The sequence below is a fragment of the Aotus nancymaae genome, unplaced genomic scaffold (genome assembly GCF_030222135.1).
Source record: "Aotus nancymaae isolate 86718 unplaced genomic scaffold, 86718_ANA_hifiasm-v0.15.2.pri h1tg000016l, whole genome shotgun sequence".
Classification (NCBI taxonomy): Eukaryota; Metazoa; Chordata; class Mammalia; order Primates; family Aotidae; genus Aotus; species Aotus nancymaae.
Genome location: NW_026988428.1, coordinates 73,508,002 through 73,533,854, shown reverse-complemented (window position 1 = coordinate 73,533,854; position 25,853 = coordinate 73,508,002). Strand labels below are relative to the sequence as shown.

The 25,853-nt window shown below is 34.5% G+C and overlaps 1 protein-coding gene across 4 annotated transcripts in view; it reads left to right on the top strand.

The window, feature by feature from the left end:
- The first annotated feature begins 3,171 nt into the window (after window positions 1-3,171).
- Window positions 3,172-25,853, top strand: part of LOC135275430 (uncharacterized) — a 32,339-nt gene continuing 9,657 nt past the window's right edge. For 2 of the 4 annotated variants that reach the window (XM_064377649.1, XM_064377652.1), the window contains exons 1-4: window positions 3,172-3,258; window positions 4,098-4,193; window positions 5,309-5,392; window positions 14,040-14,114. In XM_064377649.1, the coding sequence (XP_064233719.1) occupies window positions 3,180-3,258; window positions 4,098-4,193; window positions 5,309-5,392; window positions 14,040-14,114 (334 nt within the window). In that variant the 5' untranslated portion in view covers window positions 3,172-3,179. The other 2 variants (XM_064377650.1, XM_064377651.1) reach the window with 2 other exon arrangements.

Here is a 25,853-nt window from a genome sequence, read left to right as displayed (position 1 = left end):
TCCCACCTGTAATCCCAGGACTTTGGGAGGCTAAGGCATGAGGATCAGTGAGCTGAGACCATGGCACTGCACTCCCGCCTGGGCAAAAGAGTGAGACTGTCTCAAAAAAAAAAAAAAAAAAAAAAGAAGAAGAAAAAGATGCAAAACAACCATTACTTCAATAATCAGACACATGGTATAAATTAACTATATTTACCATGGTTAAGGGAACATAAGACAAATTTGGAAATGTGTTTAGAAAGCAAGAAACTCTATGTAGATTTATGGATTTGTAAAAGAACTAAATACAATTTTTTGAAAGACAATGTAATATATTGGATACATTTAATGTATACTTAGACATAGAGAATTAATGAATTGAATGACATTTCTGAAGTCATTTTTCAAAACAGCCCATAGAGACAAAAAGATAGCATGAAAAGGAAATTAAACATAAGGCAGTTTAGACAAATGCCTCCGGTTAGTATTTCAGAAAGCGCAAAGATGGGGGCTGATGTACTCTGTGAAGAATTGATGATTGTGACTTTTCCAATCCAGGAATAATGAGACACCAATCCACAAATTTAAGAAGTCTAATTAATATCAATCAAGATTTTTGAAACGAAACAATAAATAAATCCACATATGAGCACATCATAGTAAAGACTGAAGAACACCAGGAGCAATGATAAATTTCCAGACACAACCAGGAGAGAAAAGACAATGACTGGAAATAAACAGCATTTATTCTGTCGACTGATTTTCCAACAGTGCAAATGGAAGTCAGAAGAAAAGGGACTATACAGGCTATATGCTGACAGAAAATGAATCAAGACAGCACTCCATCTCCAGCCTTTTTCCTCATGTATTAGACAAAAACACATATTTTTTAGACAAATAGGATGAGAGAAATTAGCGTTTTTATTCAATAAAGGAAATTTATTATTTCGTGCTGTTTAAATCTTCTTTATATTGTCCAAATGTAATTTTGGGGGTCTGTTTGTATATGTCAGAGTATGTTAAAATTTACTCAAATGATTGTGTTTTGTTTACTATTCCTTCTCCCTATATATATCATTTAGTCCTTGCTATATTTTGAAGTTGTGTTAAAGGGTTATACTAAAATTGTGATATACTACTGTTGAATTGAAATTTTTATTATTATTTAAAAACCCATCTTCTTGGGCCGGCCATGGTGACTCATGCCTGTAATCCCAGAACTTTGGGAGGCCGAGGCGGGGGGATTGCAAGGTCAAGAGATCGAAACCATCCTGGCCAACATGGTGAAACCCCGTCTCTACTAAAAATACAAAAATTAGCCGGGCACAGTGACACTTGCCTGTGGTCCCAGCTACTCAGGAGGCTTAGGCAGAAGAATAGCTTGAACCCAGGAGGCGGAGGTTGCAGTGAGCCAAGATTGTGCCATTGCGCTCCAGCCTGGCAGCAGAGCAAGACTCTGTCTCAAAAAAAAAACAAAACCCATCTTCTTACTACATTTTTCCTTGAAGTGTGTTTTGTCAGACATTAGGAGTTATGATATTTTAGTTTGATTAATGTTTGCATTATATAAATGTTGATCTTCTATTTTTAACCATTTCACATCCTTATCTACTAGATGTAACTTTTGTAAATAACTGGTAATATTTTAAAATTTTTAAGAACTCCTTGTGATAATTTTTATATTTTTTCCCTGGAACATTTACAGAGTTTATCTTTACTGTTGATATGTCTGATTTTTTATAATTTACATAAATTTATGCTTTCTAGTTGTCCTGCCTGATCTTATGTCTCTTCTTCGCCCCATCCCCCTTTATAGCTTCTTTTAGATAAACTTATTTTTCTCAATCTGTTTTTTCTTCTATAATTTTTGAAATTATACTTTCTTTTCATCATTTTATTACTCACTATAGAATTTAATGCATGTATACTCTAGTTATTATCTGAAGTTGATCATCATCTTTGTACTCTTCCAAAACATTAACACTGTATCTTCCAAAACAACTTAAGACCCAACAATGTTCCATAGTCTCCCAGTCAAATTATATGCTTTTGTTATGAAGTTTATTTATATCCGTCAAAGGTGAGGGCAGTAGACCTGTGGTTACTGTGGTGTGTATGTCTCAGAGCACACATTAGACTATAAAAGAAATTTCACATATGCACACTTTAATCCTTTCAATGATAAAAATAAATTATGCTCATCAGAACAGTAACACAAAAATAGAAAACCACATATGAAAAATACAAATTTAACAAGTTAGTGACCAAAATATTATTAAATTACAATTTTATCAGGTCGGACACATAACCTTATTATATTACAAACACATATAATTACAGAATTTTTTTCTACCAAAATGTAAAGTCATATTATGTTATAATTTTATTGTTTTCCACTTAATATATCATGGAAAATTCTCCACATAAATACCTGCAAAGCTATCTCATCTATGTTTGATGACTCCATAAATTTTATTATAGAAATAAGTAATAATTGTTTTCATTATTTAATTTGACAGTTATTTTACTTTTTTTTTCCTAGACAGTCTTGAATTTTTAGTAGAGATGGGTTTCACCGTGTTGGCCAGGTTGGTCTCAAACTCCTGACCTCATGATCTGCCCACCTCAGCCTCCTAAAGTGCTGCGATTACAGGCCTGAGCCACTGTGCCCAGTTATTTTACTTTTTAAAGTAAAACATCCATTGGTCATTTGAAAAATTAGGCAAAGCTATGAATAATTATGTTAGAGATTATATTGAGGGAATAGGGTTGTATGTTGTGTTCGCCGAATCATTTACAATGAGCATGTTTATAATCACAAAAAAGGTATTTCTGAAAATCAGTACCTGTTATAATCATTCAAATGCAATGCCATTTATTTATATTATGTTATTTAGTCTTTATTGTTTTCTCATTTGTTTTTAAAAAACAGCAATTAAGGCAAAGAGGAAATCTTCATGGTTAACATTTTAAATTTTATCTTTAGAAATAATAAGTGGTTCATCATACATAAAAGAAAAACCAAATTTAATCTATAAGAGTACATTATCTTTAATTTTCTTGAGTCAAAAACATAGTTTACATATTAGTCTTAGTGTAAACATCCTCTCTGATGTTGCAATATTAAGACGTCTGTTGCCTTGGTCCCATCTCATTCTGACCCTGTGCTCATCATTGGCCCTTACAATGTAATCTGAACAATGGAACCAGAGACGTTAGCACTGTCCAGCCTCTCTCATGATCTTCGTCCTTCACCAGCACTTCATGAAATAAATACAGGTAAAGCCAGATACTTCTGTTATTACTAAATAATCTGTTCATTTGATGAGTAAATAATATTTAAAATAATGAGTTCATAACCGGGTACTTTTAGAGGAGGATTTGAAAATCTTTTGTCTTTATAAATGAGTTAAAGATTTTCTAATTAAAGGGAATTTAAATATCAGAAAATTATAGTTTGGTAAGTAAATATTTACAATTGCACTAGATTTAATATTATTTAGGGGAATGTTATTGACTTTTGGTGTCTATGAGTTCTGCTTCACTTGTACTGAAAGAGTACATGCATTATGTTGCTGAGAGAATTTATTTAGTAAGAATTAGATAACTGCTTTTCATGCTCCTTTCACTAGGATTAAATTCAACTATAAGAAGAGGCAGAAATAGACATTTAAATGAATTTGAATATTTCTACTCTTGCTTCTATTTCTAATTTTACTGCAGATGCTAATGCCCATTATATTCTTACAATTACTATTCTATACTACTGGTATTAGTACTATTACTAAAGAAAAACACTTATTGAGTGTTTAATATGTCTCAAGCAGTATGCTACCCACTTAATTTCTATAATATATCTATAAATGATTATTGTATTGTTATCCCTATATTATAGATCAAGGAACTAAGAATTTTTAAAAAAGAGTAATAATTTACCACATTTCACAAAGCAAAAAAAAAAAAAAGTCAATTTTACAATTTTTTTATGAGCATAAAATGTGACAATCTGTATAACATATAACATGCCATTTAATTATATGTTTATGTATCATATAGGTATGTGTATATACAGGTATCTGGATTATAGTTGTTGCATGCTTTTTTTATATATTTTTCAGAGTTTTCTGAGGAAAGTATAATATATTCAGACCTCAAAGTTCATCGTTCTTCAAATGTCCAGAAAGGAAAAATAACTAAAACTTTGAAAACAAAAGGTAAAAAAAAGTCAAGACTCTAGGTTCTCTAGATTCACTTTTTTGCTTAAATATTTTAATGAACTAATCCTGAAAACAAATATTCTTGGACTAATGTTTGAATCAGGATTTATTTCTTGTCCCCACACTTTTTAATGGGTCATAGTAATCTACAGTGCTCTATTAAGAGCAAATGAGGCTGGTCAACGAGGCAGCAATGGCCACAATGACTTAGAATGCTGTACCAAGGTCACGGAAAAAGAATGTTTCACACACAATCTCCGAATTTTGTATTTTAATTTTGAAAAAGTTACATGTCTTTTTAGTGCTTCCATATTTCTACAAACAAATGGAGCATGTGAGATACCTCAGGATGAATGAACTTTTATCAAAATGGTCACAGAATACCTTCCTGACCAACAGCAAAAGTTGGGGTTTTGTTCTTAACCTAATTGTACTACAAAGATGAAAGATATAGTTAAAAAAAAAAAATTAGGGGAGGGAGGCCGGGTGCGGTGGCTCATGCCTGTAATCCCAACACTTTGGGAGGCTGAGGCAGGTGGATCGCCTGAGGTCAGGAGTTTGAGACCAACCTGGCCAACATGCTGAAATCTCATCTCTACTGAAAATACAAAAATTAGCCAGCGTGCACCTATAATCTTAGCTACTCAGGAGGCTGAGGCAGGAGAATTGCTTGAAACTGGGAGGTGGAGGTTGCAATGAGCTGAGATCATGCCACTGCACTACAGCTTGGGAGACAGAGCGAGACTCTGTCTCAAAAAGAAAAAAAAAAAAATAGGGGAAGAAAATGAACTAAATCCACAGTAGGATTTCTGAAGTGCTCCTTTGTAGCCTTTGAAAGAGTTATTTACTAGGGCAACTTGTTATTCCATAAACAGCTTATATCAACATCAAAATGTTCATATCTTCCCAGGATGCACCTAAATCTGCAAAATAATTTTTAAAATTTCTCCCCACAGGCTAAAGTATATTTTCCCACAGCACGGTGCTCCTATGGGCTTAGATTTTAGACCAATTCAACTGGGTTAAATATTCTTGGTGAAAGTTCTTTTTAATATCAACTCCTGAATCTGGTTTCCATGATCACATTAGCCAACTTCTCTCTTTTTGAACAGTGTCTCCATGGTGCATTGCTGCTGTGATATTTGCCTTCCTTTATTTAATTGCCCTAGTAATAGTTGCAGCTATGGTAGCTAAGGGTAAGTATTTTTTAGAGCAATTTCATTAATTTTTAATTACTAAAATATAATTTAAAATAGCCTTTATATGTGGATCTAAGGTTTTCATCAAGATACTTTTCTCAATTGTTATTTTAATTATATAAAAGTAATTTCATCAATTCAGTTTTTGAGTTATTAGCAATGGCATAGGCCCAGATGTCCTTATCAAAACATGTTAGTGGATAGCTGAGTATTTTGATAGAAATGGAAAATAGTACCAGTATTTTATATTTTATTATATTGTTATTGACATTAGAGTCACAAGCTGTGTAATGTAATAAAATATAAAAAAATTTATAGATTTTATTGGTTAGGCAGTTAAAAGTTAACTTATTTTGGAATCAAGTTCAGATCATTTCAAAGAGGCAATTTAATAGAGGCAATAGAAGACGGTAGGTAGAGAATCATCAAAATAGGAAAGAAAATGATCAAGATATCAAACTGAGTCCGCACATTGCTTGCACTAAATTTGTCTTAATATTATAAAACATATAAGCTTTTAAAACAATAAATTTATAAAATATGCCATACTATAAGAAAACTAGAAACATTAAGAAGTTATTTTAACATAGAAAGTTAAGATGAATTTAATTCATTAAAAAAAGAAAACTAACCCAAAACATATAGAAGATATATTGATTCAGAAGGCATAAATAGATCTAAAGCAATTCTAATCTCTAAGTGAACTATTTTAGTATGGAACGGAAGAATAGGTAACTTTTAGTAATAAACATAAACGTTTTTGAAATGTATGATTTCCTATGAAGATACATACTTTGATAAAACAACTCTGGAAAAAAGAGACAATTTGAATAAATATTATTATATACTGTAGAAAAAATAAGTAAGCTAATCAAAGATGTGCCTCCAAATAGTTACCTGGCTGATAAATTTTAAAGAATGAATTTGAGGCTGGCACAATGGCTCACACCTGTAATCCCAGCACTTTGGGAGGCAGGAGGATCACCTGAGATCAGGAATTCAATACCAGCCTGGCCAACATGGTGAAACCTTGTCTCTACTAAAAATACAAAAATGAGCTGGGCATGGTGGTGGGTGCCTATAATCCCAGCTATTCGGGAGGCTGAGGCAGGAGAATTGCTTGCACCTGGGAGGAGGAAGTTTCAGTGAGCCAAGACCACGCCCCTGCACTCCAGCCTGGGCGACACAGAGAGACTCCATCTCTAAAACAAACAAAAAAAGAGTGAACTCGAATATATCTTAATAACAAAAAATGACTGCTAGATAAGCTGTTCAGTAACAAAAAAATGGAAGATTCTCACCTTCCCCCATCTTAAATCAGTAAAATAAGTTTAGTATTATTTTTATATACAGGAAAATATTTTAGGGCAACATCCCTTCCAAACATTAAAACAAAAATCCTACATAAAAGAGCTAACATAATGCATCACTGTTATAATGACAAAATTCTGGTTTAACTTGGGGATAAAAATTTGTTCACGTATCAAGAGATGTTTCAATAGGAGAAAAGAAAATAAATACAAGCATATTTAACTTAAGAACCTTCAGCAAACATTATCTTTCTTAATGAAACATTAGAATCATTTTCAATAAAATCAGGAAGACAAGGATGACTGCTATAACTATTAGTATTCAACATTTTTTGCACATTCTTGGCAAGGAAAAGCTACAACGCAAGAAAACTTAGGCATAATATAAACCTGAATTGAAATTGACGACTGCAATTATATGCAGATGATGCGCTTTCTTATCCAGATTGTTTAAAAAGAATCTACTGGAAAGAAACAAACAATCAAAATAAAAAGACAATTCCACAAGTAAACTCAATCCAAAATTAAAATCGCTTTCTTATATACCAGCAATATCTAATATCCAATTTCCAGGTCCACTTTTCAAGCCTCTTATTTGGTATTTCTTCTTAGATATCTTTAATCTAAAACATTACTTTCAAACACCCAGCCCTGGTCCTTACTAGGATCAAGAAAAAAAATCAGATACCTTAATACTGTATGAGATATCACAGATTCGCCTCACTAGACATTCGGTCAACAGATGACTTTCTCTGCATCTGTTAACCGAATGTCTAGTGAGGCGAAGCTAGGGGCCATCTGTGTTATCTCATAGCCACTGAAATCTCAGCTCACTGAGCCAGTGTAATTCCCACATCTGCACTCCTACCCATCTAATCCGAGGCAATAATCTCCTTCTCCCTCTACTCCATAAACCCCCAAGCGATATTACTATATCTACCCTTGATCATTTCCAATCAATTTCCAGAATTGTCTCTTCAAAATACAAATTTTATAAACTCACTTTGTGGATAACCCCTCTTCTTAGCACCGAGGAAGGAGAGCTAAGCAGACCCCTAGGCACAATTAGTGCCTGAAGAATATCTTAGTTTATAGCGTTACTACTCAGTTATTTCCTTTAATATAATCCTTTATATATAATCATGTCTTAGTTTATAGTCGGAACAATTAGCACCTGAAGAATATCTTACTATTCAGTTATTTCCTTTATATATAATCATATCTTATAGTCCTAGGAGTGTCTAGAGCAAACACAGTACAGAGCATGAATTAAGGGAAAAACAGCTATACCAGGACAAGAATCTAAGGCCCAGGCAGTAGTGCCTCTGCCTGAAAGGGCATGCGCTACGTGGCAGGCTGGCCCAGGCGGCAGCGTTCAGTATCGTAAAGATACCCGCTGTTTGGCAGGCTTGGAGCAAGTCACTCCTCCTGTAAAGGAGTTGCAGTGTCTTGCATCCAGTTCTTGTTGAAAGCTGGTCTCAGGTATAAAATCCCTCCAGTATAATAGCGCCTACTACTCTGTTACTACTGTTACTACTGTAATCACAGCTCTGTTACTACTGCGCTGACTCAAAGCATCTTCCTATAGAAATCCCTAGAAACTGCCTGCAGGTGGCTGTATACCCTGTCAGCTCTGTTGCTGCTGTGCTGACTCAGAGCATCCTCCTCTAGAAATTCTTAGAAGTAGCCTGCCCCTAGATAAGAGACGTTGCACACTGCACCCTCCTCACTGCGCACGGCCCACCTCCTTGCCTCGGTGACCTAATGGGGGTGGACTCCTTGCTGCGCACCGCCCAACTCTTTGCCTCAGTAATCTAATGGTGGTGGACCCTTTGTTTATCACACACGTGACTGTCTTGACCCTATCACTATCCTTAAGATGACCTCATTCATTATCCTTCCTCTTGTCTTGTACCTAATAAATACAGACGCGCCTGGACACTCGGGGCCTCCTCTGTCTGCGCTTGGAGGTGGCGTGCTCTTTTCCAGTCCTTTAGTGTCTGGTCTTCTTTCTCGGTTCCAGCGCATCAGCACAGCGATAGGGGACACCCTAGGACCCCAGTAGGGCTGGACCCTACACACTTGCCTTTATTGATTAGTTTCTTAATCCTGAGGATTCAGTATAGATTTTAAAAGCCTGAACATGGTTTACAAGGCCCTTCCATACTTGGTCCACGGCTCCCTTCCCCAACTACAATCAAACCCTTTCTCTGGAACCAGGCTGCAGCCACGGTTGCTTTCAGTTCATTGAATGTAACGTGGTTAGTGTGATTGCATAACTGTTGTACAAACAAGGATAACTGTAAGAATGACAGCAGATTATATTAACAATTTATGTCTGGGACAACAGGCATAAATCAGGATTTCTCTGGGATGATTTGTATGAATTGTAACTAGCCACGATCCTTCTTGCCACGGGGCATGTGCACAGACTGCTCTTCTTTCATTCTGTGACAGATAAAAGGATAATTCTAATTATTCTCTTATAATTAGGCCCAATTTCTCTATTATGATATCTTATGTACCAGTCATTTGTAGCATTTTTCAGTCTCATGTGTATGATTATTTGTGTGATTATGTACTCAATGGCTGACTTCTACCAGATTATCTTCATGAGAACAGAGACTTTGTCTTTATTTGCTCAGCATTTTATCTTCTACTTTTGAATAGTATATTGACACATTGTAAGTATTTAGTAAATTTTTTTAATTAAATAAACTGATATACCTAATAATGTATATGGCATATATAAAAGAGATTATGATACTTTATTAAAGGCATAAAGAAGGTCCATCAGTGAAGACTTTATTATAAATTGAATATATATTAAATGTACGTTGGTGGGAAGATGAACAGAAATGATAATACTGTTCTAAATTTATTCAACACTTATGTAATTTCAATGCAAGTGTGTTTTCATGATAAATCAGTTCATTGTAAACTATACATAAAAGTAAAATTTTATGAGATTAATAAAATACATATTGAAATACATTAACACAAAAGGTAAGGATCTAGCCTTTCTAGAAATAAGGCTGTAAGTAATTTCACATGATATTTTTATAAAGTAAAGTATCAAAATAAAAGAAAGGAACCTAATAATAAAGTCATATGCAAATGTGTACAAATAATGTAGAATAAAGTCATATGCAAATGTATACAAATTATATAGAATAAAGTCATATGCACCTGTGTACAATGTGTGCCTACATGTGTGCATGTATGTGTATATAAAATATGATGCAGTAGGCTCTTCAAAATTACAGATATTTAAACAAACTAATTTAGGTATGGAAAAATAATTTTTTTATGGATATAAAAACTAACAAATAATTTCTAGGTAGATTACAGTGCTAAAAATAACAGACCAGAAAAAAAAAGTTGAAACACTTTGAATAGACCTAATACATATTCAAATCAATATAACATTATCAAAAGTTTAACATTCAAATAAAAACAAAGAATTTTTTTAAAAGATGAACCAAGGATATATAAGTAAGAAAAATGTCCAACTTGAAGGGTAATCATGGAAATGAGAATGAATTTTAAAATACATCATTTGCTCATTGATTTGACAAAAATAATAGTTTTCCTCATAGATTAATGTGTGGAGAGTGGACCCTTTTATACAAATTTGATGTGTGAAACTGTCAAGTTATATTTTAATCATATTTTACATTTACTTATACTTTAAGAAAAAAGTTTGTATGTACACATACAAACACATACACATGTATAAATTCACCCAATTAAGTCAGAAAGCCATGCAATAATCTATTACTGTGGAAGCAAGTGTTAGTATGGAAACAAGCAATAATCTGTTGCAATGGAAACAAGAAAGAATTAAGTAAATTCATTCATAAGCATGCAAAAAAATTGAAAACGGTCAAAAAATATATACACAGCATTTTGCAGTGATTTTTTTTCTTTTTGTTGAAGTAAATAGTGTCAGAGGGACCATGATGGGAGGTATTTTTCACTTTTTACAGTATATATTCAGTTTCTTTTGTAAATTCATGTGTTACTTGTTTAAAAGAGAAAATAATTGAAAAAGGAAATTATACTCCAGAAATGAAGAACCTGTACAGGCCCATGTCAGACACAAGGTAGCAAATATCAGAAGTAGAGGTATGGCCTAAGATTTTTTTGTTTTGTTTTGAGAGGGAGTCTTGCTCTGTCACCCAGGCTGGAGTACAGTGGCACAATCTCGGCTCACTACAACTTCCACCTCCTCCTGGGTTCAAGCAATTCTCCTGCCTCAGCTTCCCAAGTAGCTGCGATTACAGGCATGTACCACCACGCCTAGCTAATTTTTGTACTTTTAGTAGAGACAGAGTTTCATCTTGTTGGCCAGACTGGTCTTGAACTCCTAATCTCAGGTGATCCACCCGCCTCAGCCTCCCAAAGTGTTGGGATTACAGGCGTGAGCCACCATGTCCAGCCAGTATGCCCTAAGATTCTAATGGATACTCCTCCTTAATGATATTGCGCTGTTACAGCCCACAGTCCATATATATATATATATATATATATATACTGAAATATATTAATAAGAGAAGTAGGGATGTAGCCTTTCTAGAAATAAGGCTGTAAGTAATTTCACATTTATAAAGTAAATATATCAAAATAAAAGAAAAGCTTAATAATAAAGTCATATGCCTCTGTGTACAAATAATGTGTAAATATGCATATGTATGTCTATATAATATGATACAGTAGGTTCTTTAAAATGACACTTAACAATAGATTTTGAAAAATAATGTATTAAAAAATAAAAAATAATTTCTAGAGAGATTACAGTGCTAAAAATAGGTAAAATATAAGTAAAAGTGTGTGTGTGTGTGTGTGTGTGTGTGTGTGTACATATATATAGAGAGAGGATATTATTCAGCCTTAAGAAAAGGAAATCTTGCCCTTTTGACAACGTGGTTGAACTTGGAGGACATCGTGCTTAGTGAAATAAGCCAGACACAGAAAATACTGCATTATATCACTTATATGTGGAATCTTTTTTTTTTAAGCTGAACTTAGAGAAATAGAGGGTAGAATGGTGGTTACCAGAGTCCAGGCAGTGGAAGAAATGGAGAGATACTGGTCAAAGCACACAAACTTTCAGTTAAAAGATGAACAAAGACTAGAGATTTAATGTTCACCATGGTAATTACAGTTAACAACAATTTCAACGCATTCTTGAAATTAGCTAAGAGAGTAGATCTTAAGTGTTCTCATTACACACACACACACACGTATGCACGCACATATACACATATACAAGGTAACTATATGAGGCAATGGATATATTAAGTTGCTTGTGGAAATTATTATACAGGTCTACCTATACCAAAATACCAAATTGTACACCCTAAATATATACAATTTTTGCAGTCATACTAAACAAAGCTGGAAAATAATACAATTCAATAAAATGAATTACTACTACATATAGAAGACTATTTTATTGCTAGAACCAAGTTGTGTTTTGTAGCAATTGGACATAATACTTTGATAACTACATCTTGGTAATGTTTGAGGACACTAACAGAGTTTAAGTGTAGTGAATACTTACTTTTGAATGAAACAAAACATAAATTGGTAAAATATCCTGATAAACAGAAGCTTTTCCCTCTGTTTTACTATTATCAAACTTTGTCCTAATAACCAAAAGGGAGGAGAGAAACAGTTGAACCAATAGAAGTAGTTCCCTCCATCAAATAAGCTAATCCTATCTGTGAATTACCAATTAGAAGGGAAACCTTTGGTGGATATTAAGGCCTTAGCAGAAATGAACCAGAAATAATTAAATATATGACAGAAATGGAGGAGAAAATGGTAAATAAACAAGAATATTCTTGGGTAAAAAAAACATTCATGCATGGCTTCCTTATGCAGTGATGCCTTAAGACTTAGCTTGATTATTTGATTTCTCATTTTGAACAAGCTAGAGAAGGTCTTGTTTCACATCAACTAAGATCATGTCCATGACCAGCCACATCCATCCTATGAGAATATGTTTGAAATATGGACTAACCCAATTTGGGAACAAATATGAAAAATTGTAGCTTTGAGCAAATGGAAAACTGAAAACTGGTAACAATATTTTCTTCTTTTTCAATTAAATCATCATAAGAAAAATACTCAACTTCAGTACTCTGGGCCTGGTGAGGGAATGACTCAGTAATACTTGAAACATTTATTTCCATGAGTCTAGCAATGCATCTGACTCAAGATTGAATAATATGGTCCAGATAACTTAAAATCATGGGAATATGAGTTCATACAGGACTAAACTGAAATCTTGTGGGCAAAATATTATAAGATTTTGTTCCTGGACATGGGTTAGATATTAGTAAAGCAGAAATGCAGACAGATTTCTTCTACAATTCATGTCAAGACTCCCAAATATTTTATAGGTGACCACAGACCACTTAGGCTAAAATTTATTCAAATTAGGGATATTCATTCTTATTTTAAAAATTCAAATTGTGCCATCTCTAGTGCCAGATTATTAAAAATATAATAAAACACATCAATGCAAAATCATTGCATTTTCTAATCTAATTTTCTTATAATGTAGTTTATAACTTTTTATACAAATTTCTAAATTTCTTATAATGTAGTTGTAAAGGTTTCATATTTCAAGGTAGTTAGAAATATAGCAGATAAAGAAAAATAGTACAATTCTGTCAATGATACAATTTTGTATAAGATTAATGTTAATGAATTAGAATTTTAGCATATAAATAATTCATAGCCTCTGAAGATGATTGAAATGGTACCATTATTCATGGTATGCTTTGGGGGTGTTTACTCTGGAGGCAATTTGGGCAAAATAGTGGAAAGTGAAAACTAGAGAAAGAGAGTTTTGTGTAATATTAAAATAGCTCACCATAAAAATAATGACTATCTGAGTAGGAAAAAGCTATGTTACTGTGAAGAAGGAAACAGATACATGACGCGTTGTCATGATACAATACACAGTACTTTCTGACTGATTAGATGTATGCTACATCAAAGGTGTTTGCTGCAAAAATAGCATAGGTCATTTTTTTCCTGACTGTCTAGGTTAACTAACTGCTTAGAATAACATCCATCATATATACAAACAAGGGCTTATTAAATCACTAGTCATTGACTCATAAATATATTTCATAAGTAAAAGTTCATGCCTTCATATAAATTACTTGCAAATGATAATTTACAATTTGTTCTTCATTTAATTAAAACAATGAATGCATAAATTGTGTTTAGCAAATTTTGGATTTTTGTTTTATTTGCCATCCCAAATGTTTGAAAGTGATAACAGTATTTTCTTTTGCAAATATTGTTAATTTCAGTTCATTGTCTTCAAGAGATTCTGAGTAAAGCAAACATTGAGACTGAACATTGCAAAATAATATCACAAAACAAAGGTATGTATTGGTTTACAATGCGAATTTTAGTATCACACACAAGCTGTTTAAATCTAGATGTATTTTGTAAATATATGTAAATGTGTATCAGGTAAATATTCACTTTGTAAATATAAGACCAAAGTTAGTTGACTATGGTGTACTTATCAGAAAACCTCTTGTATATCAGGACTTCTCTTGCAGTTAGAGAGGCTAATTGAAAGCAATAATGCAAAAATTATAGTACAATGAATGACTATGGGTGACAAAGTTACCTTCTCGAATGTACTTTTTATTTGTCAAGGTAACCGATCTTTCTCTGAAGAAAATTGACATTTTTATATCTACTGAAAATAAAATCTTGGCATCAAGGAAATTTGTTTTGAAGCATTGAGCTCCAGTCCTATCAAGACAAATAAGGAAGAACGGGAAATGTACTGTGTGATATTTATTCTTGTATTTTCTTACACATCAGATAATTATAAATAGAGAATCTTTGACATCTTGTGTTCATTTAGGCATGCTAACCTCAACTTTGTATAAATTGGAGACATTTCAATCAAACCCAAAAGATAAAAATATGACCTTGAAATGATTTTAGATTTTAAATATATTTGCATATAGAAGTAAATGCAAACATAAGAAATTTCAGATGTTGGTCAATAATGGGGGGAAAAAATCACATAGACATAGAAACTAAAGGGAATCTGATCACAATTTTCACCTACAAAAGAGCTAACATTTGTTGATTGCTTCAAATATCCCTGGTACTACATCAATGATTGTGGGCATTAACTTGTGTAATCTTATGATGCAAGTATTATCACTGTCATTGTCATATTAATAAGAAAACTGAGATACAGAGAGAATGATTCTTATGTTCTGGGTATCAGAAATAGTAATAATTAGAAGCTTAAAATATTATTTAAGCTAAAATAGTCTAACTCTAGAGATCAGGAACATAATTATTACGCTAGGCTGACCCCAGAACAAAAAATCATAATGAACCAAATTGTAAGAATATTGCTTCTTTGTAAATAGAGCTGCTCATACAAGCAGATTTACATTGTTCTACACTGGATGTATCTTCTAAAGAGAAACAGTGAGAAAAAGAACTCTTAGGAATCATATAGTGGGGCGTGGTGGCACGTGCCTGCAATCCCAGCTACTCGGGAGGCTGAGGCTGGAGGGTCTCTTGAGTCCAGGAGTTCTGGGCTGTAGTGTGCTACACCAATTGGGTGTTTGCACTAAGTTCGCCCTCAATATGGTGACCTCCCAGGAGTGGGGGACCACCAGGTTGCCTAAGGAGGGGTGAACCGGCCCAGGTCAGAAACAGAGCAGGTCAAAACTCCCATGCTGATCAGTAGTGGGATCGTGCCCGTGAATAGCCACTGCAATCCAGCCTGGGCAACATAGCAAGACCCCGTCTCTGAAAAAAAATGTAAAAAAATAAAAGAAAAAAAAGGAATCATATATAAAAATAGTTCTTCATAAGGACTATTTTGATACTAATTATTATTTGGAATGTGAATAAAAGACATTAACAGCAGTCATGTTTCTCCTCGGTAGATTCTAGTAAGCCTAAAGCATATAGATGTCTTTTATTCTTTAGTTCTCCTCTACTATGTGACTGTTACCTCTATATTATTTCTTCTTTCTTTAGTTCTCCTCTACTATGTGACTGTTACCTCTATATTATTTCTTCTTTTTCGTTGATTCAACTTCTGTTATTGCCTTTAATAAAGACTTCAATTCAGATGGTAAATTTATGGCATACATGCTGAAAATTTCTATACAGCATTCTTAGAAGATACTCTTCATAATTGCAGCATCCTTCCCTACTGAGCCTACACTTCACTTTGAATAACTTTCAACAGAGCAGAAAGTCTCTTTCAATTGCATTACTGTCATCTCATCTACATATGGTGCTTCAAAGTGAACTTGCATATACAAATCGGCAATGAGTTCTTTCAGCAAGAGCAAGCAAAAACTGCACATAAAGAGTAATGAGTTTGCTAAGACAATCGCTCCTAATGCTCTACCAACTCAGTATTTGTTTTTATAAATCACAATATCCCTATAACCTAGACTAGAAGAGCTAATATCTGAATTTTACACAACTGATGGAAAATATCAAACTACATACTACCAAAGCATTATGAACTCTAGTAGGGTGAATAAAATGATAACAAGTTAAGTGTATCATATATAACTGCTGAAAATAACACAAATAAAAACTTAAATGTAGGAAGAGAAGCAAAGTTTACCTTGAAAGGAGAAACAATTATAATGGCAGCTAACTTATAAAAAGAGAAAGAAAATGAAGACTATATAATTACTGAATGACAACAATTGCCATACTAAAATTATATTCTCAAAGACAATTATCTAATCATATGGGAATGATATGAGCATCTACTTATACTCCATAGGTAAAAGGAAGATCATTTAAGTAGAGCAAAAACAATTTATTACCTTTAAAACTGTATTAAGAAAGTACACTAGAATACATATATATTCTACTATGTATAAAAATATATATATTTAAAAGTATATGTATTTAAGATATATAGATATAGATTTTTTTATTGCATTTTAGGTTTTGGGGTACATGTGAAGAATATGCAAGATTGTTGCATAGGTACACACGTGGCAGTGTGATTTGCTGCCTTCCTCCCCTTCACCTATATCTGGCTAGATTTTTTTTTAATGGAGTCTCTCTGTTGCCCAGACTGAAGTGCAGTAGCATGAACTTGGCTCACTGCAATCTCCGCCTCCTGGGTTCAAGTGATTCTCCTGCCTCAGCCTCCCAAGTAGCTGGGATTACAGGCATGTGCCACCATGCCTGGCTAATTTTTGTATTTCTAGTAAAGATGGGGTTTCACCATGTTGGCCAGGCTGGACTCAAACTCCTGACTTCAGGTGATCCGTCTTCTTCGACCTCCCAAAGTGCTGCGATTACAGGTATGAGCCACTGTGCCCAGCCCAATATTCTTTCAGTTTAAGAAAATGATCTCAGATGGGACCTCAAAGACTCAGGATAAAAAACAATGAAATAGGTAAGTATAGATGTAAGTCTAAATGAATAGCAATTATATGAAACCATAAATAATGTCTACAATTGTAATGGCATAAAACTAAAGTTCACTACATGACATATCCTTACATTAAAGTAAGAGTTGCATTTTATCTCAAAAGAGTAATAAATAGAGCTAAAAGGCTCTAAATTTCTTACAATGTCTGGGAAGATGTAAAGCAACTATGTATATTGGACATTAATAAGTTGAGGATGAATGTTATGATTTTCAGAATATGACCAAAATAATAGCAAAATATTCTGTATAACTACAATGATGATAGAAGAATGTATCTTAAAAATGGAACACAATAATTTAATGGAGTAATTATCAATTTAAAGAACAATATTTAATTAAGCCAATAAGAATATATGTTAGAATCATTCTTAGAATTTTATGCCAATGGCTGTAGGCATTCTAGCAAAACCTATCTACTGTGTCTTTAGTGGATATTCAGGAGACCATGGATTACTCAGGGTGGATATTACAGAACAGAATAAATCTTTTAATCTTAAAAGTAGAAGTGTCCCCAGGTACCTCAGAATCACAGTTTCCTTGTGTTCCTCTTTCCTATCAACTAAGTCTTTCTTGCAGATGAATTCTAATTATCTCTGCTCATTGCTCCTTTTGCTACAAACCATTTAAGTTTCTTTGGCTTCTTCACAGGTCTTACAGTTTCCATTTTCCCAAGGTTTGGTGTATATATCTAGAGTTTGAGAAACCATAAATATATATTTTTCAACCTCTTTTTCTAATGAAAGATAGCCATGTGTGTTTGTGTGAAGAAGATATATTGAAAGTCTCATCTTCACATTAGTGAAAAATTCCCTATTTCTTTCAGTGACAAGTGAAGACATGAATTAAACATTCAAGGTCCATTTCGCTCTATTTCTTCTCCCTGAGACATATATGTCTTTGGAAGGACTCCTTTGTCCCCAGGTAGACTTGGTGGTAGTTGATTCTTCCAATTTCTTCAATAGCTGAAATTGCAAACATATTCACTATCCAAACTTCTATTTTTCAATAGATTCTTTGTTCCAGGGCTTTGCAGTCCCCAGATACAATTCCTATGAACAATTATCACCGACTATTCTATTTTGGTTGAATTTCACATTATTGTTCCCCCAAAGAAAATGCCTCCCATCCCAAAGTGGCTGGAGAGAATATGTGAATACATTCTACTTCCAAAAGCCATTATTCAGAAAGAGTAGTTTATATTCTGTGTTGGACACTGTCTAGTAATGAAATAATAAAAACACCACAAATGATTCATGATACAAGATTAAAAAAAAAAAAAAAAAAAAAAACCAGGGATAGGGCATGGTACCACTGAAACTTGTCAGACCAAAAAGAGGAGAGCTTGAGCTGAGCAAAACTGAACACAGTGTAAATTGTACTAAAGAAAAGAAATTCTGTTTCCTTTGGATTCATATGTTTGTAGAGGTATTGGGGGAAGTAAGGATAAACTGACTTAAGCTAGATTCACCAGGTCATCAGCAGGCTAGCAAGTTTGTCTCCCTACAATCATATACTCCAGTTAAGTAAAGAAGTCAAGAAAATTTGGAATGGGACTCTTCAGGACATTAAGACATTCAAAAGTAGCCACGTATATGGGAAAACAGAAAAAGCCACACAATGACCCAGGAAAAACTCACGCTCTAAAAGACCTGAGAAGACCTGAAGCCTTTACCTAAGGCTAATCCCAAGGCTTAAAGTGCATAGTTAATAAATACAGAATTGCCTTGGCACAGAGCCAATCTTCAAAGACTGGGAGAGGTAGCTGTTTTTTCAAGTGCTCAATTTTCAAAAAATCACAATCCATTTGAAGAAACAATATGAATTTTTAGAGGTTATTCATGAAGGAGAACAAATAATAACTGTACTAAATATGCTCAAAAAGTTAAAGGAATAAAAGAGAAAAATAACTAAAGGAAATTGGGTGATACATAGAACAAAATGAGAATATCAACAAATAGAAAATATTAATATAAAAGTAAACCAAACAAATTCTAGAGATAAAAAAATTAAATAACACAACTGAAAATTTTATTATTGCTACAAAAAAAATAATCAGCTACCTGGAAGATAGACCATTTGAAATTATTGAGCCAGAAGACAATAAAGTTTTTAAAAGAATAAAGAAAAGTGAACAGAGAGTAAGAGATTTAAGGGGTATCATTTAACAGACCAATATACCCATTATAGGTGTCATAGAAAAAGAAAAAAAAAAGAATATTTTTAAAAATAAAGACATTTGCCAAATTTGATTTTTAAAAAACATGAATCTGCAAATCCAAAAAGCTTAATGAAGTCCAAGTATGATAAATGCAAAGAGACCCACAATAAGATATAGTGAATCTAAAAAACAACATCAAACAAATAATGAAAACAAAACAAAACAAGAAAATATTTGTCACAAACAACAGCTCTTTGATAAAATTATCAGTGGACTGTCCAGGAGAAACTCTGGAGGCTGCAAAGCAGACAGGTGATATGTCTAAAGTTATTAATTTTAAAAAAACCCTGTCAATCAGAATTTTAATAGCTGTCAAAACTGTCCTTCAAAAATGAGACTGAGATTAAAATATTTCAAGACAAAAAAAAATCTGAGGCAGTTTGTTGCACTAAACCTGCCCTATGAGAAAAGTTAGAGAGAGTTCTATAGAGTAAAATGAAAGGATGCAAGACAATAACTCATCATCATCATATAAAAATATAAAGATCTCTGGTAAAGATAAATACATCAGCAAAATATAATGCTCAACATCAAGATTTTGGTGTATAATTTCACTATTTATTTTTTATGAGATTTAGAAGCAACTGAATAAATAAAATAATAAGTCCTTGTTAGTGGTAATAAAATAAATACAGACATAATTTGTGATATCAATAACATAAAGCAGAGGGGTGGAGCTGTGTAGAAATAGAGTTTTAGTTTGCCATTGAAGTTGTTAGTATTGATTAAAATAGATTGTTAAAAATTTTAAATATTATAAATGATCTTTATGATAACACAAATTATAGAATATACACAAAAGGAAAGGAGAAGATAATAAAAAATGTGTCTCTACCAAAAAAAACAGCTAAACACAAAGAAAGGCAATAACGGAAGAAAATGAATGAGAAAATAACTATAAAACATCCTGAAATAAATAGAAAAATTGAAAATATAAGTCCTTCCCCCTCAGTAATTGCATTAAGTGTAAATGGGTTAAAATCTCCAATTAAAAGGCATAGATGGGCAAAATTGATAGCAAAAATAGAATCTGACAAGAAGGTATCTATAAGGGACTCACTTTAGACCTAAAAGGCCATATAAATTGAAAATGAAAGAATGGAAAAGATATTCCAAGCAAATAGTAACCAAAAGAGATTGGGATGGCCATATGAATGTCAGATGAAATAAATGCATATATAGATAGATAGACAGATATATGACAAAGAACATTATATAATAAAAGTGTCAATTCATCAAGAATAAATAACAATTATAAACATATAGGCACTAAATATCAGAAGACCTAAATATATAAAACAAACGTTGACATAATTGAAGACAGAAATAGCTCTCCAATAATACTCGGAGAATGTAATACCTACTTTTATTTATTTATTTATTTATTTTTTATTATTACACTTTAAGCTATGGGGTACATGTGCAGAACATGCAGGTTTGTTACATAGGTATATATGTGCCTTGGTGGTTTGCTGCATCCATCCCCTCATCATCTACATTAGCTCCTGAAGGAAGCACTAAACATGTAAAGGAACAACCAGTACCAGCCACTGCAATAACACCAAATTGTAAAGACCATCCACACTATGAAGAAACTGCATCAACTAACAGGAAAAATAACCAGCAAGCATCAAAATGGCAGGATCAAATTCACACATAACAATATTGACATTAAATGTAAATGTTTAATGCCCCAATCAAAAGATACGGACTGGCAAATTGGATACAGAATCAAGACCCATCGGTGTGCTGTATTCAGGAGACCCATCTCACATGTAAAGACACACATAGGCTCAAAATAAAGGGATAGGGGAAGATTTACCAAGCAAATGGAGAGCAAAAAAAAAAACCAGGGTTGCAATCCTAATCTCTGATAAAACAGACTTTAAGTCAACAAAGATCAAAAGAAACAAAGAAGGGCATTATGAAATGGTAAAGGGATCAATGCAACAAGAAGAGCGAACTATTCTAAATATATGCACCCAATACAGGAGCACCCAGATACATAAAGCAAGTACTTAGAGACCTACAGAGAGACTTAGATTCCCACACTGTAATACCTACTTTCAATAATGCATAAAACAACCAGAGCAATAAGAAAGTAGAGGACTTGAGCAACACTATAGACCAATTGGACCTAAAAAACATACAGAACACTCCATCCAACAGCAGCAGAATATATATATTTTTCAAGTGGACATGGAGTATTCTTCAGGGCAGACTATATGTTACCACAAAATTGGTCTTAATAAATTTTAAAAGATTAAAAATATACAAAGCACTATTTCCTATCATGATGGAATGAAACTAAAATTCAGTAACAGAAGAAAAACTAAAAAATTGAAAATTAGGTGGAATTTAAACACTTTTAAATAACCAATGAGTCAAAGAAAAAATACAAGGGAAATTAGAAAATATCTTAAGGCCAATGAAAATAATAACACAACATATCAAAGCATATGGGATGCAACAAAAGTAGTGCTTACAGGCAAATTTTTATCTTTAAATACATTGGAAAGAACATGTTAAACCAACAACCTAATTTCATGCCTTAAGTAACTAGAAAAAGGAAAATAAATGAAACCCAACACTAGCCAAATGAACAATATAATAAATATTAGAAGGTATGTATATAAAATAGAGTAGAAAAATAGAGAAAATAAAGCCAAAGTTGGTCCTTAGAAAAGATTAACAATATTGTTAAACCTTTAGCTACAATGATTAATTTTTAAAAGTCCTCAAATTACCTAAAATCAGAAATAAAATAGGGGGCATCACTATTGATTTGACAGAAACAAAAAGGTTAGTAAGGGAGTACTATGAAAAATTGCACATCAACTAATTGGATAACAGACAAATAGAGAATGCTCTGGAAATACACAACCTACTAAGACTTAATCACAAAGAAATATAAAATCTGAATGAACCTGCAGCTAGCAAAGATACTGAGTCATTAATCCAAAACCTTCCAACAAAGAAAATCTCTGGGCTGGGTAAGGTGCCTCACGCCTGTAATTCTAGCACTTTGAGAGGCTGAGACGGGCAGATCACCTGAGGTCGGGAGTTTGAGACCAGCCTGACCAAGACAGAAGAACCCTGTCTCTACTAAAAATACAAAATTAGCCAGGCTTGGTGGCACATGCCTGTAATCCCAGCTACTCGGGAGGCTGAGGCAGGAGAATTGCTTGAACCCAGGAGGCAGAGGTTGAAGCGAGCCAAGATCACACCATTGCACTCCAGCCTGGGCAACAAGAGTAAAACTCCATCTCAAAAAATAAATAAATAATAAAGAAAATATCTGGATTAGATGTCTTCACTGGTGAAGTCTACCATTCTTCTCAAACTCTTAGAAAAGATTGAAGAGGAGGGAAACCTCTAACTGAATTCTCTCATCCTCACTGAATCTATGAGGTCATCATTACCCCAATACCAAAGCCAGACAAAGAGATTACAAGAAAATTATAGACCAATATCCCTAAGGAATACTGATGCAAAAAATTCTCAACCACACACTAGGAAACCAATTCAGCTGCATATTAAATAAATAGACATCAAGATCAAGTAGGATTTATGCATGAAACGCAAGGATGCTTCAAGATATAAAAACAATTTAATATAATACACCAAATTAACAGAATAAAAGGAAAAAACATGATAATCTCAATTGAAGCAGAAAATTTTTTCATTTGACAAAATTTGACGTTATAATTTTTTTAAAAAAAATCTCAGCGAACTAGTAGTAGAAGAAACTTACCTTAACATAATAAAGGTGACGTATGAAAAACAGCTAAATTAATAGCAAAACATTGAAAGTTTTTTCTCTAAAATAAGAAAAAGAGCCTGGGAAACAGTAAAACCTCATCTCTATAATTTTTTTTAATTAGCTGGGTATGGTGATGCACAACTATCGTCCCAGGTACTCAGGAGGCGGAGGTGGGAGGATTGCTTGGGCCTGAGAGATTGAGGCTGCAGTGAGCCATGATCACACCACTGCACTCCAGCCTGGGTGACAGAGCAAGACCCTGTCTCAAAAAAAGAAAAAGAAACAAGGCAGGAATAATCACCTTTGCTACTTCTATGTAACATAATATTGGACGTTTGAGCCAGAGTAATTAGGCAAGAAGAAAAAATAAAATACATCCAAACTGGAAATAAAGAAGTACAATTATCTCTGTTGTCAGATGACAAAACCTAATGTATAGAAAACTCTAGGCCGGGCGCAGAGGCTCATGCCTGTAATCCCAATACTTTGGGCCAAGGCAGTTGGATCACCTTAGGTCAGGAGTTTGAGACCTGCCTGGCCAACAAGGTGAAACCCAGTCCCTAAGTAAAAATACAAAAATTAGCTGAGTGTGGTGGCACATGCCTGTAATCCCAGCTACTAGTGAGGCTGAGGCAGGAGAATCGCTTGAACCCGGGAGGCAGAGGTTGCGGTGAGTCCAGATTGTGCCACTGCAGTTCAGTCTGGGCAACAGAGCAAGACCCTATCTCAAAAAAATAAAAATAAAAATAAAAACCCTAATGGGTTCACCCCAAAACCATTAGAAAAAATAAACAAATTACAAAACCTGAAGGATACAAAATTAACACAAAAAGTCAGATGTTTCTATATGCCGTCAATAAAATATTCAAAAAAGAAATTAAGAAAACAATCATGTTTATTAATACAATAGCATGAAAAACAACAAAATATTTAAGAATAAACTTAGCCAAGAAGGTGAAGGACTTGTACATAAAAGATCACAAAACATTGCAGAAATAAAATAAACAAGACATAAACAGCAGTGGCTCATGCCTGTAATCCAAACACTTTGGGAGGCTGAGGCAGGAAGATCTCTTGAGGTCAGGAGTTCAAGACCAGCCTAGCCAAAATGTTGAAACCCCATCTCTACAAAAAAATACAAAAAGTAGCCAGATGTGGTAGCATGTGCCTGTAGTCCCAGCTACTTGGGAGGCTGAGGCAGAAAAATCACTTGAACTTGGGAGGCGGCAGTGAGCTGAGATCACACCATTGCACTCCAGCCTGGGTGACAGATGACAGAGGGACACTCCATCTCAAAAAATAAGATAGAGTAACAAGACATAAATAAATGAAAAGGCATTCTATGTTCATGGATTGAAAGACATAGTATTGCCAGGCACCATGGCTCATGCCTGTAATCCCACCACTTTGGGGTGAGGTGCGCAGACCACTTAAGGACAGGAGTTCAAGACCAGCCAGGCCAACATGGTGAAACCCTGTCTCTCCTAAAAATACAAAAAAATTAGCCAGGCATGGTGGCACACACCTGTAGTCCCAGCTACTCAGGAGACTGAGGCAGGAGGTAAGAAAACATTTTGGCTTTTAGAGTTGCCAGTTGCCAGAGATTTTGTTCTGGTTCTTTCTCATCTGTGAGAGCTGATGTTCTTTTTTCATTTAAAGTTGCTGTCCTTTGAATGGGGCTTTTTGTTCTTATGTTCTTTGTTGTCTTTGAGGGTTTGACTGTGACACAATTTGAGTATAGTCTAATGGCTTTGTTTCTGGATGCTTTGAGAGGACCCAGGCTCAACTCTGCACTCTTAGGCTATGTGCTCTAACCCTGGGTGCCTGAGACCAAGCCCACAGTTTAGTTCTTCAGTTTTTTGAGGTTGAGACTCAGGTAAGCTGGAAGAGCCAAGGTGCTCCAAGACTGCCGGAGGTGATGAGGGTGGTTTAAGGGGTAAATTGTCCAGTGAGGCACTGCAGACGTGACGTTCTCTGGTGGGGGAACCGGGGTACCATGGGTGGGAAACATTTTGGTGGTTTTGGCTGGGGCTCCACAGGTGAACATCTTCAGAGTGGCAGTGGCAAGGTCACAAGCTAACACACTCTGGCAGGAGGCTGTCAGCAAAAGCGTTCTGGTGGGTCCACATTGGCATCTGGAGAAAGCACTACAGCGATGGCCACTGGAAAAGGCACTCCATGGAGTATCTGATGCTGTATGCTGGCAAAGCAAGGCAGGGACTCTGGGAAGGGTCAGTGGAGAGTGAGGTGTGCAGATAGGACCTGCCTTGGTCCCGTGGCCAAGACAGCCCTGCTATCTCCAGGTCTGATGGATTGCATAGATCAGAGCCACCTAGAGGAGTATGGAGAACTTTGAAGGGTGAGTGTCTATGACCATGTTCCACTGTAGCTGTCCCTTCCCCAGACCACCTGGGCTCCAGGCAGATTCAAGCTCTATCTTTGGCTATGGTCTGGGCAGTTCCCTCTGCCCCACAACCAAACACTCAAATGTCCATAGGGGTCGTGGGGTTTCCTGAAGCTATGTTCCTGGAGGTCTGTGTTCAGAGTGGGTCGCTCCATATTTGTTTCACTCACCCTTTCCTTAGGAGTGATTCTAGCCTTTGAATGCTTTCAGGTTCTTAGAAACCTGGTACAGGGATTCCCAGCTTCCTTCTCCTTCAGCCTCAGCATCTGGGTTGTCTCCC